The 16,331-nt window shown below is 51.2% G+C and overlaps 1 protein-coding gene across 1 annotated transcript in view; it reads right to left on the minus strand.

The window, feature by feature from the left end:
• Positions 1 to 2,961: 2,961 nt before the first annotated feature.
• LOC142199980 (unconventional myosin-Ig-like) overlaps positions 2,962 to 16,331 on the minus strand; it is a 103,136-nt gene continuing 89,766 nt past the window's right edge. Inside the window, exon 21 of the mRNA XM_075269923.1 lies at positions 2,962 to 3,111. Coding sequence (XP_075126024.1) covers positions 2,962 to 3,111 — 150 coding nt within the window. The remainder of the gene's footprint in view (positions 3,112 to 16,331) is intronic.

Genomic DNA, 16,331 nt, shown 5'->3' on the forward strand with positions numbered 1-16,331 from the left:
ACTACATTACCTGTATATAGAGAGTTATCACTGTGTTATCTGTGGTGTTACATAGGACTGCCGGTGACATCTACTACATTACCTGTATATAGAGAGTTATCACTGTGTTATCTGTGGTGTTACATAGGACTGCTGTGTTACGGGGATGGCACATTACAGGCGGGGTCCCCCCATCATCCCCTGAGATTTGGGGGTTGCTCCGGCTCGGCTCCCCCACACCACATACAGGCCTTGCTCTTCAGTTGCCATGGAGGCCATTATAGAATACGCCGAGACCTGTCACATATTTGTCGCTGTCACTTTCCTTTCAGTCTCTCCGCAGATCTAGGAGATTATAAGAGGCGGGGGCAGGGCATGCTGGGGTGTGTAGTGCCACATAATAGAAGAATCATTGGCTGGTACAGGAGGGCAGGGGTATTACCGGAGGGGGCAACATGGCTGACACCAGGCAGGGGCCATGAAAGGTTCTAAGAGGGAGTCACCTGGAGGTCTACGGCAGTGAAGGGGTTATTTTCAGAGATCCCCGGGGGTCTCGGGCACTTAATTTTAAGATCCCTAGATGTCTAAGGTAAGGAAGGGGTTACAATTTGATACCACCAAGTGAGGGGCACTTACTAGATCATCATTTATACTCTAGTCACATCCAAAGCTGCATTTACAATTCCTGTAGTCAGTCACAGTGTGTGGACAGCCATACTATTGGGGTCAGTGGTACTGGGGTCAGCGGGTGATATTGGGGTCAGCAGTACTGGGGTCAGCGGGTGATATTGGGGTCAGCGAGTGATATTGGGGTCAGCAGCACTGGGGTCAGCAGGTGATATTGGGGTCAGCAGTACTGGGGTCAGCGGGGTGATATTGGGGTCAGCAGTACTGGGGTCAGCGGGTGATATTGGGGTCAGCGAGTGATATTGGGGTCAGTAGTACTGGGGTCAGCAGGTGGGTATTGGGGTCAGCGAGTGATATTGGGGTCAGTAGTACTGGGGTCAGCGGGTGATATTGGGGTCAGTAGTACTGGGGTCAGCGGGTGATATTGGGGTCAGCAGTACTGGGGTCAGCGGGTGATATTGGGGTCAGCAGTACTGGGGTCAGCAAGTGATATTGGGGTCAGCAGTACTGGGGTGAGCGGGTGGGTATTGGGGTCAGCGAGTGATATAGAGGTCAGTAGTACTGGGGTCAGCGGGTGGGTATTGGGGTCAGTAGTACTGGGGTCAGCGGGTGGGTATTGGGGTCAGCGGGTGATATTGGGGTCAGTAGTATTGGGGTCAGCGGGTGGGTATTGGGGTCAGTAGTACTGGGATCAGCGGGTGATATTGGGGTCAGCAGTACTGGGGTCAGCGGGTGATATTGGGGTCAGCAGTACTGGGGTCAGCGGGTGATATTGGGGTCAGCAGTACTGGGGTCAGTGGGTGATATTGGGGTCAGTAGTACTGGGGTCAGCGGGTGGTATTGGGGTCAGTGGGTGATATTGGGGTCAGCAGTACTGGGGTCAGCGGGTGGGTATTGGGGTCAGCGAGTGATATTGGGGTCAGTAGTATTGGGGTCAGCGGGTGGGTATTGGGGTCAGTAGTACTGGGGTCAGCGGGTGATATTGGGGTCAGCGAGTGATATTGGGGTCAGTAGTATTGGGGTCAGCGGGTGGGTATTGGGGTCAGTAGTACTGGGGTCAGCGGGTGATATTGGGGTCAGCAGTACTGGGGTCAGCGGGTGATATTGGGGTCAGTAGTACTGGGGTGAGCGGGTGGGTATTGGGGTCAGCGGGTGATATTGGGGTCAGCAGTACTGGGGTCAGCGGGTGGGTATTGGTGTCAGCGAGTGATATAGAGGTCAGTAGTACTGGGGTCAGCGGGTGGGTATTGGGGTCAGCGAGTGATATTGGGGTCAGCAGTACTGGGGTCAGCGGGTGGGTATTGGGGTCAGTAGTACTGGGGTCAGCGGGTGATATTGGGGTCAGCAGTACTGGGGTCAGCGGGTGATATTGGGGTCAGCAGTATTGGGGTCAGCGGGTCATATTGGGGTCAGCGGGTGATATTGGGGTCAGCTGTACTGGGGTCAGGTGTCTTACATGTAGTTACAGTGACGTGACGACACCTTTGATGTTCTCTTCAGTTCGGTGCAGATGATGGGAGTGATCCTCCTGCCCCCTCTCACATTACCATGCGTGTATAATGCGGCACTCGCCATCACCCACAATGCCCGGCTGCGGTGCCCGCTCACTATATACCGTACATCTCCGCTCGCTGCTCTGGTCTCCAGCTGAGAGTTAATTCTGTTGCTGGGCAGATTTCCTGCAGAAGTATAACCTCCAGCGTCTTCTGCCAGTGTGTATATGTGTATAGGTGGCAGCAGCCGCGTGCACCGCCCCTCCCCCACTACCACCATCAGTATATAGAGGATGGGGGTGATACAGGCATCGCACTGAGGATGATGGGGGGTGTAGTGCGTCCTAGAGTCTCCTGTGTGACAACCACAGAACTGCAGAGTGACGCGTATTCTGTGGTTGTCGGCGAGTGAGGGGGGACATTATATATCCGGTATATGAACATATGTTATTACAGAGACCCCGCCCAGATTTCTGCCATTGGCCTCACTCACTGTGGGATTGTTTAGTAGTGGCCCCTGCACCCGGGGGCCCCTGAGCCATCACATGATACAATACTGATAGTAAATGAGGCCCCTCCCCCTCCGCAGTAATGAGCGCCACCGTCTCAGGAGTGATAATTATTCCGGGGTGTCAGTAACGGGGGGAGTGGGGGGAGGATGCAAACCCAGACAAACTTATTTTAACCACTTTCTTACCAGGATCATTATCCAGCTTTCCCAAACCCAGAACTGTAAAGAATCCCAGGCAGAAGAACACGGCCGCTCGGGGCACGGGAAAGCTGGGTGCCCACTGACAACCAATGTGAGTGATGCGGTGCAGGTAGGACACAGGACAAGGTGGTGGTGGTGGGGGGGGAGTACTCACGATTTGAAGAAATTCTTCAGCGTCCCCACAAGTTCGCCCACGCGGCTCCCGTTGGTGGGGTCCAGGCAGAAGGCCATGTCATGGTTCTTCTGGGTGTGGAGGACGATCAGCTGGTCCGGGCCCCGAGTGACGCTCAGACCGCTCACCTGCAAGAGAGCCAAAGAAATCAGACCCTGAAGGAGCAAAGTGGGGACATCCCGTCATCTGGGGGGGAAAGGGGGTACACCATGCGCCTGCCTGTCTGGTGGGGAAACAGCGCTACATAACACAGTATATGGCGGCATTACTAGAGTGCATTGTAACTAGATAAGCTATGTATAATTGTATCATGTGCCAGAACCTCGTCCAGTACCCCAAATATCACTGCCCTGTACCCCAAATATCACTGCCCTGTACCCCAAATATCACTGCCCTGTATTCCAAATGTCAGCCTGTCATTATCCTGTACCCCAAGTATCAGCCTGTCATTATCCTGTACCCCGAGTATCAGCCTGTCATTATCCTGTACCCCAAGTATCAGCCCGTCATTACCCTGTACCCCAAGTATCAGCCCGTCATTACCCTGTACCCCAAGTATCAGCCTGTCATTATCCTGTACCCCAAGTATCAACCTGTCATTATCCTGTACCCCGAGTATCAGCCTGTCATTATCCTGTACCCCAAGTATCAGCCTGTCATTATCCTGTACCCCAAATATCAGCCTGTCATTATCCTGTACCCCGAGTATCAGCCCGTCATTATCCTGTACCCCGAGTATCAGCCCGTCATTATCCTGTACCCCAAGTATCAGCCTGTCATTATCCTGTACCCCAAATATCAGCCTGTCATTATCCTGTACCCCCAAGTATCAGCCTGTCATTATCCTGTACCCCGAGTATCAGCCTGTCACTATCCTGTACCCCAAGTGTCGGCCTGTCATTGTCCTGTACCCCAAGTATCAGCCTGTCATTATCCTGTACCCCAAGTATCAGCCTGTCATTGTCCTGTACCCCAAGTATCAGCCTGTCATTATCCTGTACCCCAAGTATCAGCCTGTCATTATCCTGTACCCCGAGTATCAGCCTGTCATTATCCTGTACCCCAAGTATCAGCCTGTCATTATCCTGTACCCCGAGTATCAGCCTGTCATTATCCTGTACCCCGAGTATCAGCCTGTCATTATCCTGTACCCCAAGTATCAGCCTGTCATTATCCTGTACCCCAAGTATCAGCCTGTCATTATCCTGTACCCCAAGTGTCAGCCTATCATTATCCTGTACCCCAAGTATCAGCCTGTCATTATCCTGTACCCCAAGTATCAGCCTGTCATTATCCTGTACCCCAAGTGTCAGCCTATCATTATCCTGTACCCCAAGTGTCAGCCTGTCATTATCCTGTACCCCAAGTATCAGCCTGTCATTATCCTGTACCCCGAGTATCAGCCTGTCATTATCCTGTACCCCAAGTATCAGCCTGTCATTATCCTGTACCCCAAGTGTCAGCCTATCATTATCCTGTACCCCAAGTGTCAGCCTGTCATTATCCTGTACCCCAAGTATCAGCCTGTCATTATCCTGTACCCCGAGTATCAGCCTGTCATTATCCTGTACCCCAAGTATCAGCCTGTCATTATCCTGTACCCCGAGTATCAGCCTGTCATTATCCTGTACCCCAAGTATCAGCCTGTCATTATCCTGTACCCCAAGTATCAGCCTGTCATTATCCTGTACCCCAAGTATCAGCCTGTCATTATCCTGTACCCCGAGTATCAGCCTGTCATTATCCTGTACCCCAAGTATCAGCCTGTCATTATCCTGTACCCCAAGTATCAGCCTGTCATTATCCTGTACCCCAAATATCAGCCTGTCATTATCCTGTACCCCGAGTATCAGCCTGTCATTATCCTGTACCCCAAGTATCAGCCTGTCATTATCCTGTACCCCAAGTATCAGCCTGTCATTATCCTGTACCCCGAGTTTCGGCCTGTCATTATCCTGTACCCCAAGTATCAGCCTGTCATTATCCTGTACCCCAAGTATCAGCCTGTCATTATCCTGTACCCCAAGTATCAGCCTGTCATTATCCTGTACCCCGAGTATCAGCCTGTCATTATCCTGTACCCCGAGTATCAGCCTGTCATTATCCTGTACCCCAAGTATCAGCCTGTCATTATCCTGTACCCCAAGTATCAGCCTGTCATTATCCTGTACCCCGAGTATCAGCCTGTCATTATCCTGTACTCCAAGTATCAGCCTGTCATTATCCTGTACCCCAAGTATCAGCCTGTCATTATCCTGTGCCCCAAGTATCAGCCTGTCATTATCCTGTACCCCGAGTGTCGGCCTGTCATTGTCCTGTACCCCAAGTATCAGCCTGTCATTATCCTGTACCCCGAGTATCAGCCTGTCATTATCCTGTACCCCAAGTATCAGCCTGTCATTATCCTGTACCCCAAGTGTCAGCCTATCATTATCCTGTACCCCAAGTGTCAGCCTGTCATTATCCTGTACCCCAAGTATCAGCCTGTCATTATCCTGTACCCCGAGTATCAGCCTGTCATTATCCTGTACCCCAAGTATCAGCCTGTCATTATCCTGTACCCCAAGTGTCAGCCTATCATTATCCTGTACCCCAAGTGTCAGCCTGTCATTATCCTGTACCCCAAGTATCAGCCTGTCATTATCCTGTACCCCGAGTATCAGCCTGTCATTATCCTGTACCCCAAGTATCAGCCTGTCATTATCCTGTGCCCCAAGTATCAGCCTGTCATTATCCTGTACCCCGAGTGTCAGCCTATCATTATCCTGTACCCCAAGTGTCAGCCTGTCATTATCCTGTACCCCAAGTGTCAGCCTATCATTATCCTGTACCCCAAGTGTCAGCCTGTCATTATCCTGTACCCCAAGTATCAGCCTGTCATTATCCTGTACCCCGAGTATCAGCCTGTCATTATCCTGTACCCCAAGTATCAGCCTGTCATTATCCTGTACCCCAAGTGTCAGCCTATCATTATCCTGTACCCCAAGTGTCAGCCTGTCATTATCCTGTACCCCAAGTATCAGCCTGTCATTATCCTGTACCCCGAGTATCAGCCTGTCATTATCCTGTACCCCAAGTATCAGCCTGTCATTATCCTGTGCCCCAAGTATCAGCCTGTCATTATCCTGTACCCCAAGTGTCAGCCTATCATTATCCTGTACCCCAAGTGTCAGCCTGTCATTATCCTGTACCCCAAGTATCAGCCTGTCATTATCCTGTACTCCAAGTATCAGCCTGTCATTATCCTGTACCCCAAGTATCAGCCTGTCATTATCCTGTGCCCCAAGTATCAGCCTGTCATTATCCTGTACCCCGAGTGTCGGCCTGTCATTATCCTGTACCCCGAGTATCAGCCTGTCATTATCCTGTACCCCAAGTATCAGCCTGTCATTATCCTGTACCCCAAGTATCAGCCTGTCATTATCCTGTACCCCGAGTATCAGCCTGTCATTATCCTGTACCCCGAGTATCAGCCTGTCATTATCCTGTACCCCAAGTATCAGCCTGTCATTATCCTGTACCCCAAGTGTCAGCCTGTCATTATCCTGTACCCCAAGTATCAGCCTGTCATTATCCTGTACCCCAAGTATCAGCCTGTCATTATCCTGTACCCCAAGTATCAGCCTGTCATTATCCTGTACCCCAAGTATCAACCTGTCATTATCCTGTACCCCGAGTATCAGCCTGTCATTATCCTGTACCCCAAGTATCAGCCTGTCACTATCCTGTACCCCAAGTATCAGCCTGTCATTATCCTGTACCCCAAGTGTCAGCCTGTCATTATCCTGTACCCCAAGTATCAGCCTGTCATTATCCTGTACCCCGAGTATCAGCCTGTCATTATCCTGTACCCCAAGTATCAGCCTGTCATTGTCCTGTACCCCAAGTGTCGGCCTGTCATTGTCCTGTACCCCAAGTATCAGCCTGTCATTGTCCTGTACCCCAAGTATCAGCCTGTCATTATCCTGTACCCCAAGTATCAGCCTGTCATTGTCCTGTACCCCAAGTATCAGCCTGTCATTATCCTGTACCCCAAGTATCAGCCTGTCATTATCCTGTACCCCGAGTATCAGCCTGTCATTATCCTGTACCCCGAGTGTCAGCCTGTCATTGTCCTGTACCCCGAGTTTCGGCCTGTCATTGTCCTGTACCCCGAGTATCAGCCTGTCATTATCCTGTACCCCAAGTATCAGCCTGTCATTATCCTGTACCCCAAGTATCAGCCTGTCATTATCCTGTACCCCAAATATGGGCCTGTCATTATCCTGTACCCCAAGTATCAGCCTGTCATTATCCTGTACCCCAAGTATCAGCCTGTCATTATCCTGTACCCCAAGTATCAGCCTGTCATTATCCTGTACCCCGAGTATCAGCCTGTCATTATCCTGTACCCCAAGTATCAGCCTGTCATTATCCTGTACTCCAAGTATCAGCCTGTCATTATCCTGTACCCCAAGTATCAGCCTGTCATTATCCTGTACCCCAAGTATCAGCCTGTCATTATCCTGTACCCCGAGTATCAGCCTGTCATTATCCTGTACCCCGAGTATCAGCCTGTCATTATCCTGTACCCCAAGTATCAGCCTGTCATTATCCTGTACCCCAAGTATCAGCCTGTCATTATCCTGTACCCCGAGTATCAGCCTGTCATTATCCTGTACCCCAAGTATCAGCCTGTCATTGTCCTGTACCCCAAGTGTCGGCCTGTCATTGTCCTGTACCCCAAGTATCAGCCTGTCATTGTCCTGTACCCCGAGTGTCGGCCTGTCATTGTCTTGTACCCCGAGTTTCGGCCTGTCATTGGCCTGTACCCCGAGTGTCGGCCTGTCATTGTCCTGTACCCCGAGTTTCGGCCTGTCATTGTCCTGTACCCCGAGTGTCGGCCTGTCATTGTCTGCCATCCTCTCGCTCTCTGTCCGGTTTCTTACAATGTCGGGTAATATTCGGACAATGACTTATTTGCCGCTGGAAATCTTTTGTGTTTTCTTGCACTTTGGATCCTGCCCCAGATATTTCCGCCACGTGCTGCAGATGATCGCACCCGCAGGCAGAGCGCCGGGATTACAGGTGACATTTACAGTAAAGTCTCTTCCTTCTCAGGGTTGTTTGTCTGCGTAACTTGCGGGGACGTGAATGGTCGCTGTCTGGAGAGATTAGTCCCAGCGATCCCTCAAGTTTCAGGAATTACAGCACAATATAAACCATGGCCGGGCGCCAGGAGTCGCCGACGCAGCACGTGCTCCCCTACTACATGGCGACTCCCCGCTGACATCCCCGGAGCTCGACCCAGATCTTACAGGACATGTGATCAGCAGCGAGTAGTGAGGACCGGCCGCCATTCACCTGCCATTTAAAGCAATATCACCGATCTACTGTATACATATATATACACTGAGCACTGAGGCGGTATACACCACACCCCCCTGACATTACCATGCACACCACAAGCAGGCAGTAGGGGGCAGACTTCTCCCTCTGACAGTATAGGAGGCTATCCCTGGCCCTGTAATCAGTATATGGTATATAAACCCTCCATCATCCCCTAATTCTCTGTGTAATCTGCAGTAATCTGATTATTAGGACCCTGGAGTTGTGTGATATCTCTGCTCATGCTGGCGGGGGCGCTCATAGTAATATCATTACTGCCGGAAATCACATTATCTCCATATGGTGAGGAGTAGGAACACGCTCGCCCTATAGGGCCGTGACCCCGACTCTCATCACAGGCGGGAACAGATGTGGCGACATATGGAATCTGCCGGCCCCATTACTCTGCAAATCAAAGGGGATTCTCCACCCGGTAACCAAAACTGAGAAAATTCTATGGAGATTAATATCTAATATATCTCTGTAATGTCTGATACACAGCTATAGGCAGACATGGTAATAATCTGCAGTCACCACTAGGGGGAGGAATACTGGACCCAAAGTATAGTCTGCAGACAGCTCCTGAGCTCCCCCTAGTGGAGGAGGTTGGGAACAGTATAGCTAATCCTATCCTGTGTGATACAGTATACTGAGCTGTGTATCTAATCCTATCCTGTGTGATACTGTATACTGAGCTGTGTATCTAATCCTATCCTGTGTGATACAGTATACTGAGCTGTGTATCTAATCCTATCCTGTGTGATACTGTATACTGAGCTGTATCTAATCCTATCCTGTGTGATACTGTATACTGAGCTGTGTATCTAATCCTATCCTGTGTGATACTGTATACTGAGCTGTGTATCTAATCCTATCCTGTGTGATACTGTATACTGAGCTGTATCTAATCCTATCCTGTGTGATACTGTATACTGAGCTGTGTATCTAATCCTATCCTGTGTGATACTGTATACTGAGCTGTGTATCTAATCCTATATGTGGGGTACAGGCCGCTGTGATGCGCTGTATCTAATCCTATATGTGGGGTACAGGCCGCTATGATGCGGTGTATCTAATCCTACATGTGGGGTACAGGCCGCTGTGATGTGGTGTATCTAATCCTGTATGTGGGGTACAGGCCGCTGTGATGCGGTGTATCTAATCCTATATGTGGGGTACAGGCCGCTGTGATGCGGTGTATCTAATCCTACATGTGGGGTACAGGCCGCTGTGATGCGCTGTATCTAATCCTATATGTGGGGTACAGGCCGCTGTGATGCGCTGTATCTAATCCTATATGTGGGGTACAGGCCGCTGTGATGCGCTGTATCTAATCCTATATGTGGGGTACAGGCTGCTGTGATACGCTGTATCTAATCCTGTATGTGGGGTACAGGCCGCTGTGATACGCTGTATCTAATCCTACATGTGGGGTACAGGCCGCTGTGATGCAGTGTATCTAATCCTGTATGTGGGGTACAGGCCGCTGTGATGCGGTGTATCTAATCCTATATGTGGGGTACAGGCCGCTGTGATGTATCTAATCCTATATGTGGGGTACAGGCCGCTGTGATGCGCTGTATCTAATCCTATATGTGGGGTACAGGCCGCTGTGATGCGCTGTATCTAATCCTATATGTGGGGTACAGGCCGCTGGGATGCGCTGTATCTAATCCTATATGTGGGGTACAGGCCGCTGTGACGCGCTGTATCTAATCCTATATGTGGGGTACAGGCCGCTGTGACGCGCTGTATCTAATCCTATATGTGGGGTACAGGCCGCTGTGACGCGCTGTATCTAATCCTATATGTGGGGTACAGGCTGCTGTGACGCGCTGTATCTAATCCTATATGTGGGGTACAGGCCGCTGGGATGCGGTGTATCTAATCCTACATGTGGGGTACAGGCCGCTGTGATGTGGTGTATCTAATCCTGTATGTGGGGTACAGGCCGCTGTGACGCGCTGTATCTAATCCTATATGTGGGGTACAGGCCGCTGTGACGCGCTGTATCTAATCCTATATGTGGGGTACAGGCCGCTGGGATGCGGTGTATCTAATCCTATATGTGGGGTACAGGCCGCTGGGATGCGCTGTATCTAATCCTATATGTGGGGTACAGGCCGCTGGGATGCGGTGTATGTAATCCTATATGTGGGGTACAGGCCGCTGTGATGTATCTAATCCTATGTGTGGGGTACAGGCCGCTGTGATGTATCTAATCCTATATGTGGGGTACAGGCCGCTGGGATGCGCTGTATCTAATCCTATATGTGGGGTACAGGCTGCTGTGACGCGCTGTATCTAATCCTATATGTGGGGTACAGGCTGCTGTGACGCGCTGTATCTAATCCTGTATGTGGGGTACAGGCCGCTGTGATGCGCTGTATCTAATCCTATATGTGGGGTACAGGCCGCTGTGACGCGCTGTATCTAATCCTATATGTGGGGTACAGGCCGCTGTGACGCGCTGTATCTAATGCTATATGTGGGGTACAGGCCGCTGGGATGCGGTGTATCTAATCCTATATGTGGGGTACAGGCCGCTGGGATGCGGTGTATCTAATCCTATATGTGGGGTACAGGCCGCTGTGATGTATCTAATCCTATGTGTGGGGTACAGGCCGCTGTGATGCGGTGTATCTAATCCTGTATGTGGGGTACAGGCCGCTGTGACGCGCTGTATCTAATCCTATATGTGGGGTACAGGCCGCTGGGATGCGCTGTATCTAATCCTATATGTGGGGTACAGGCCGCTGGGATGCGGTGTATCTAATCCTATATGTGGGGTACAGGCCGCTGTGACGCGCTGTATCTAATCCTATATGTGGGGTACAGGCCGCTGTGATGTATCTAATCCTATATGTGGGGTACAGGCCGCTGTGATGCGGTGTATCTAATCCTGTATGTGGGGTACAGGCCGCTGTGACGCGCTGTATCTAATCCTATATGTGGGGTACAGGCCGCTGTGACGCGCTGTATCTAATCCTATATGTGGGGTACAGGCCGCTGGGATGCGCTGTATCTAATCCTATATGTGGGGTACAGGCCGCTGTGACGCGCTGTATCTAATCCTATATGTGGGGTACAGGCCGCTGTGACGCGCTGTATCGAATCCTATATGTGGGGTACAGGCCGCTGTGACGCGCTGTATCTAATCCTATATGTGGGGTACAGGCTGCTGTGACGCGCTGTATCTAATCCTATATGTGGGGTACAGGCCGCTGGGATGCGGTGTATCTAATCCTACATGTGGGGTACAGGCCGCTGTGATGTGGTGTATCTAATCCTGTATGTGGGGTACAGGCCGCTGTGACGCGCTGTATCTAATCCTATATGTGGGGTACAGGCCGCTGTGACGCGCTGTATCTAATCCTATATGTGGGGTACAGGCCGCTGGGATGCGGTGTATCTAATCCTATATGTGGGGTACAGGCCGCTGGGATGCGGTGTATCTAATCCTATATGTGGGGTACAGGCCGCTGGGATGCGGTGTATCTAATCCTATATGTGGGGTACAGGCCGCTGTGATGTATCTAATCCTATATGTGGGGTACAGGCCGCTGTGATGTATCTAATCCTATATGTGGGGTACAGGCCGCTGGGATGCGCTGTATCTAATCCTATATGTGGGGTACAGGCTGCTGTGACGCGCTGTATCTAATCCTATATGTGGGGTACAGGCTGCTGTGACGCGCTGTATCTAATCCTGTATGTGGGGTACAGGCCGCTGTGATGCGCTGTATCTAATCCTATATGTGGGGTACAGGCCGCTGTGACGCGCTGTATCTAATCCTATATGTGGGGTACAGGCCGCTGGGATGCGGTGTATCTAATCCTATATGTGGGGTACAGGCCGCTGGGATGCGGTGTATCTAATCCTATATGTGGGGTACAGGCCGCTGTGATGTATCTAATCCTATGTGTGGGGTACAGGCCGCTGTGATGCGGTGTATCTAATCCTGTATGTGGGGTACAGGCCGCTGTGACGCGCTGTATCTAATCCTATATGTGGGGTACAGGCCGCTGGGATGCGCTGTATCTAATCCTATATGTGGGGTACATGCCGCTGGGATGCGGTGTATCTAATACTATATGTGGGGTACAGGCCGCTGTGACGCGCTGTATCTAATCCTATATGTGGGGTACAGGCCGCTGTGACGCGCTGTATCTAATCCTATATGTGGGGTACAGGCCGCTGTGACGCGCTGTATCTAATCCTATATGTGGGGTACAGGCCGCTGGGATGCGGTGTATCTAATCCTATATGTGGGGTACAGGCCGCTGTGACGCGCTGTATCTAATCCTATATGTGGGGTACAGGCCGCTGGGATGCGGTGTATCTAATCCTATATGTGGGGTACAGGCCGCTGTGACGCGCTGTATCTAATCCTATATGTGGGGTACAGGCCGCTGTGACGCGCTGTATCTAATCCTATATGTGGGGTACAGGCCGCTGGGATGCGTTGTATCTAATCCTATATGTGGGGTACAGGCCGCTGGGATGCGGTGTATCTAATCCTATATGTGGGGTACAGGCCGCTGTGACGCGCTGTATCTAATCCTATATGTGGGGTACAGGCCGCTGTGACGCGCTGTATCTAATCCTATATGTGGGGTACAGGCCGCTGTGACGCGCTGTATCTAATCCTATATGTGGGGTACAGGCCGTTGGGATGCGCTGTATCTAATCCTATATGTGGGGTACAGGCCGCTGGGATGCGGTGTATCTAATCCTATATGTGGGGTACAGGCCGCTGTGATGTATCTAATCCTATATGTGGGGTACAGGCCGCTGGGATGTATCTAATCCTATATGTGGGGTACAGGCCGCTGGGATGCGGTGTATCTAATCCTATATGTGGGGTACAGGCCGCTGGGATGCGGTGTATCTAATCCTATATGTGGGGTACAGGCCGCTGGGATGCGCTGTATCTAATCCTATATGTGGGGTACAGGCCGCTGTGATGTATCTAATCCTATGTGTGGGGTACAGGCCGCTGTGATGTATCTAATCCTATATGTGGGGTACAGGCCGTTGTGATGTATCTAATCCTATATGTGGGGTACAGGCCGCTGGGATGTATCTAATCCTATATGTGGGGTACAGGCCGCTGGGATGCGGTGTATCTAATCCTATATGTGGGGTACAGGCCGCTGGGATGCGGTGTATCTAATCCTATATGTGGGGTACAGGCCGCTGGGATGCGGTGTATGTAATCCTATATGTGGGGTACAGGCCGCTGTGATGTATCTAATCCTATGTGTGGGGTACAGGCCGCTGTGATGTATCTAATCCTATATGTGGGGTACAGGCCGCTGGGATGCGCTGTATCTAATCCTATATGTGGGGTACAGGCTGCTGTGACGCGCTGTATCTAATCCTGTATGTGGGGTACAGGCCGCTGTGATGCGCTGTATCTAATCCTATATGTGGGGTACAGGCCGCTGTGACGCGCTGTATCTAATCCTATATGTGGGGTACAGGCCGCTGTGACGCGCTGTATCTAATGCTATATGTGGGGTACAGGCCGCTTGGATGCGGTGTATCTAATCCTATATGTGGGGTACAGGCCGCTGGGATGCGGTGTATCTAATCCTATATGTGGGGTACAGGCCGCTGTGATGTATCTAATCCTATGTGTGGGGTACAGGCCGCTGTGATGCGGTGTATCTAATCCTGTATGTATGGTACAGGCCGCTGTGACGCGCTGTATCTAATCCTACATGTGGGGTACAGGCCGCTGGGATGCGGTGTATCTAATACTATATGTGGGGTACAGGCCGCTGTGACGCGCTGTATCTAATCCTATATGTGGGGTACAGGCCGCTGTGATACGGTGTATCTAATACTATATGTGGGGTACAGGCCGCTGTGATGTATCTAATCCTGTATGTGGGGTACAGGCCGCTGTGATGTATCTAATCCTATATGTGGGGTACAGGCCGCTGTGATGTATCTAATCCTATATGTGGGGTACAGGCCGCTGTGATGTATCTAATCCTATATGTGGGGTACAGGCCGCTGTGATGTATCTAATCCTGTATGTGGGGTACAGGCCGCTGTGATGTATCTAATCCTGTATGTGGGGTACAGGCCGCTGTGATGTATCTAATCCTATATGTGGGGTACAGGCCGCTGTGATGTATCTAATCCTATATGTGGGGTACAGGCCGCTGTGATGTATCTAATCCTGTATGTGGGGTACAGGCCGCTGTGATGTATCTAATCCTGTATGTGGGGTACAGGCCGCTGTGACGTATCTAATCCTATATGTGGGGTACAGGCCGCTGTGATGCGGTGTATCTAATCCTGTATGTGGGGTACAGGCCGCTGTGATGCGGTGTATCTAATCCTATATGTGGGGTACAGGCCGCTGTGATGCGGTGTATCTAATCCTGTATGTGGGGTACAGGCCGCTGTGATGCGGTGTATCTAATCCTATATGTGGGGTACAAGCCGCTGTGATGTATCTAATCCTATATGTGGGGTACAGGCCGCTGTGATGCGGTGTATCTAATCCTATATGTGGGGTACAGGCCGCTGTGATGTATCTAATCCTATATGTGGGGTACAGGCCGCTGTGACGCGCTGTATCTAATCCTATATGTGGGGTACAGGCCGCTGGGATGCGCTGTATCTAATCCTATATGTGGGGTACAGGCCGCTGGGATGCGCTGTATCTAATCCTATATGTGGGGTACAGGCCGCTGGGATGTATCTAATCCTATATGTGGGGTACAGGCCGCTGTGATGCGGTGTATCTAATCCTGTATGTGGGGTACAGGCCGCTGTGACGCGCTGTATCTAATCCTATATGTGGGGTACAGGCCGCTGTGACGCGCTGTATCTAATCCTATATGTGGGGTACAGGCCGCTGGGATGCGCTGTATCTAATCCTATATGTGGGGTACAGGCCGCTGTGACGCGCTGTATCTAATCCTATATGTGGGGTACAGGCCGCTGTGACGCGCTGTATCTAATCCTATATGTGGGGTACAGGCCGCTGTGACGCGCTGTATCTAATCCTATATGTGGGGTACAGGCTGCTGTGACGCGCTGTATCTAATCCTATATGTGGGGTACAGGCCGCTGGGATGCGGTGTATCTAATCCTACATGTGGGGTACAGGCCGCTGTGATGTGGTGTATCTAATCCTGTATGTGGGGTACAGGCCGCTGTGACGCGCTGTATCTAATCCTATATGTGGGGTACAGGCCGCTGTGACGCGCTGTATCTAATCCTATATGTGGGGTACAGGCCGCTGGGATGCGGTGTATCTAATCCTATATGTGGGGTACAGGCCGCTGGGATGCGGTGTATCTAATCCTATATGTGGGGTACAGGCCGCTGGGATGCGGTGTATCTAATCCTATATGTGGGGTACAGGCCGCTGTGATGTATCTAATCCTATATGTGGGGTACAGGCCGCTGGGATGCGCTGTATCTAATCCTATATGTGGGGTACAGGCTGCTGTGACGCGCTGTATCTAATCCTATATGTGGGGTACAGGCCGCTGGGATGCGGTGTATCTAATCCTATATGTGGGGTACAGGCCGCTGGGATGCGGTGTATCTAATCCTATATGTGGGGTACAGGCCGCTGTGATGTATCTAATCCTATATGTGGGGTACAGGCCGCTGTGACGCGCTGTATCTAATCCTATATGTGGGGTACAGGCCGTTGGGATGCGCTGTATCTAATCCTATATGTGGGGTACAGGCCGCTGGGATGCGGTGTATCTAATCCTATATGTGGGGTACAGGCCGCTGTGATGTATCTAATCCTATATGTGGGGTACAGGCCGCTGGGATGTATCTAATCCTATATGTGGGGTACAGGCCGCTGGGATGCGGTGTATCTAATCCTATATGTGGGGTACAGGCCGCTGGGATGCGGTGTATCTAATCCTATATGTGGGGTACAGGCCGCTGGGATGCGCTGTATCTAATCCTATATGTGGGGTACAGGCCGCTGTG

This window comes from Leptodactylus fuscus, chromosome 4 (genome assembly GCF_031893055.1).
Source record: "Leptodactylus fuscus isolate aLepFus1 chromosome 4, aLepFus1.hap2, whole genome shotgun sequence".
NCBI lineage: Eukaryota > Metazoa > Chordata > Amphibia > Anura > Leptodactylidae > Leptodactylus > Leptodactylus fuscus.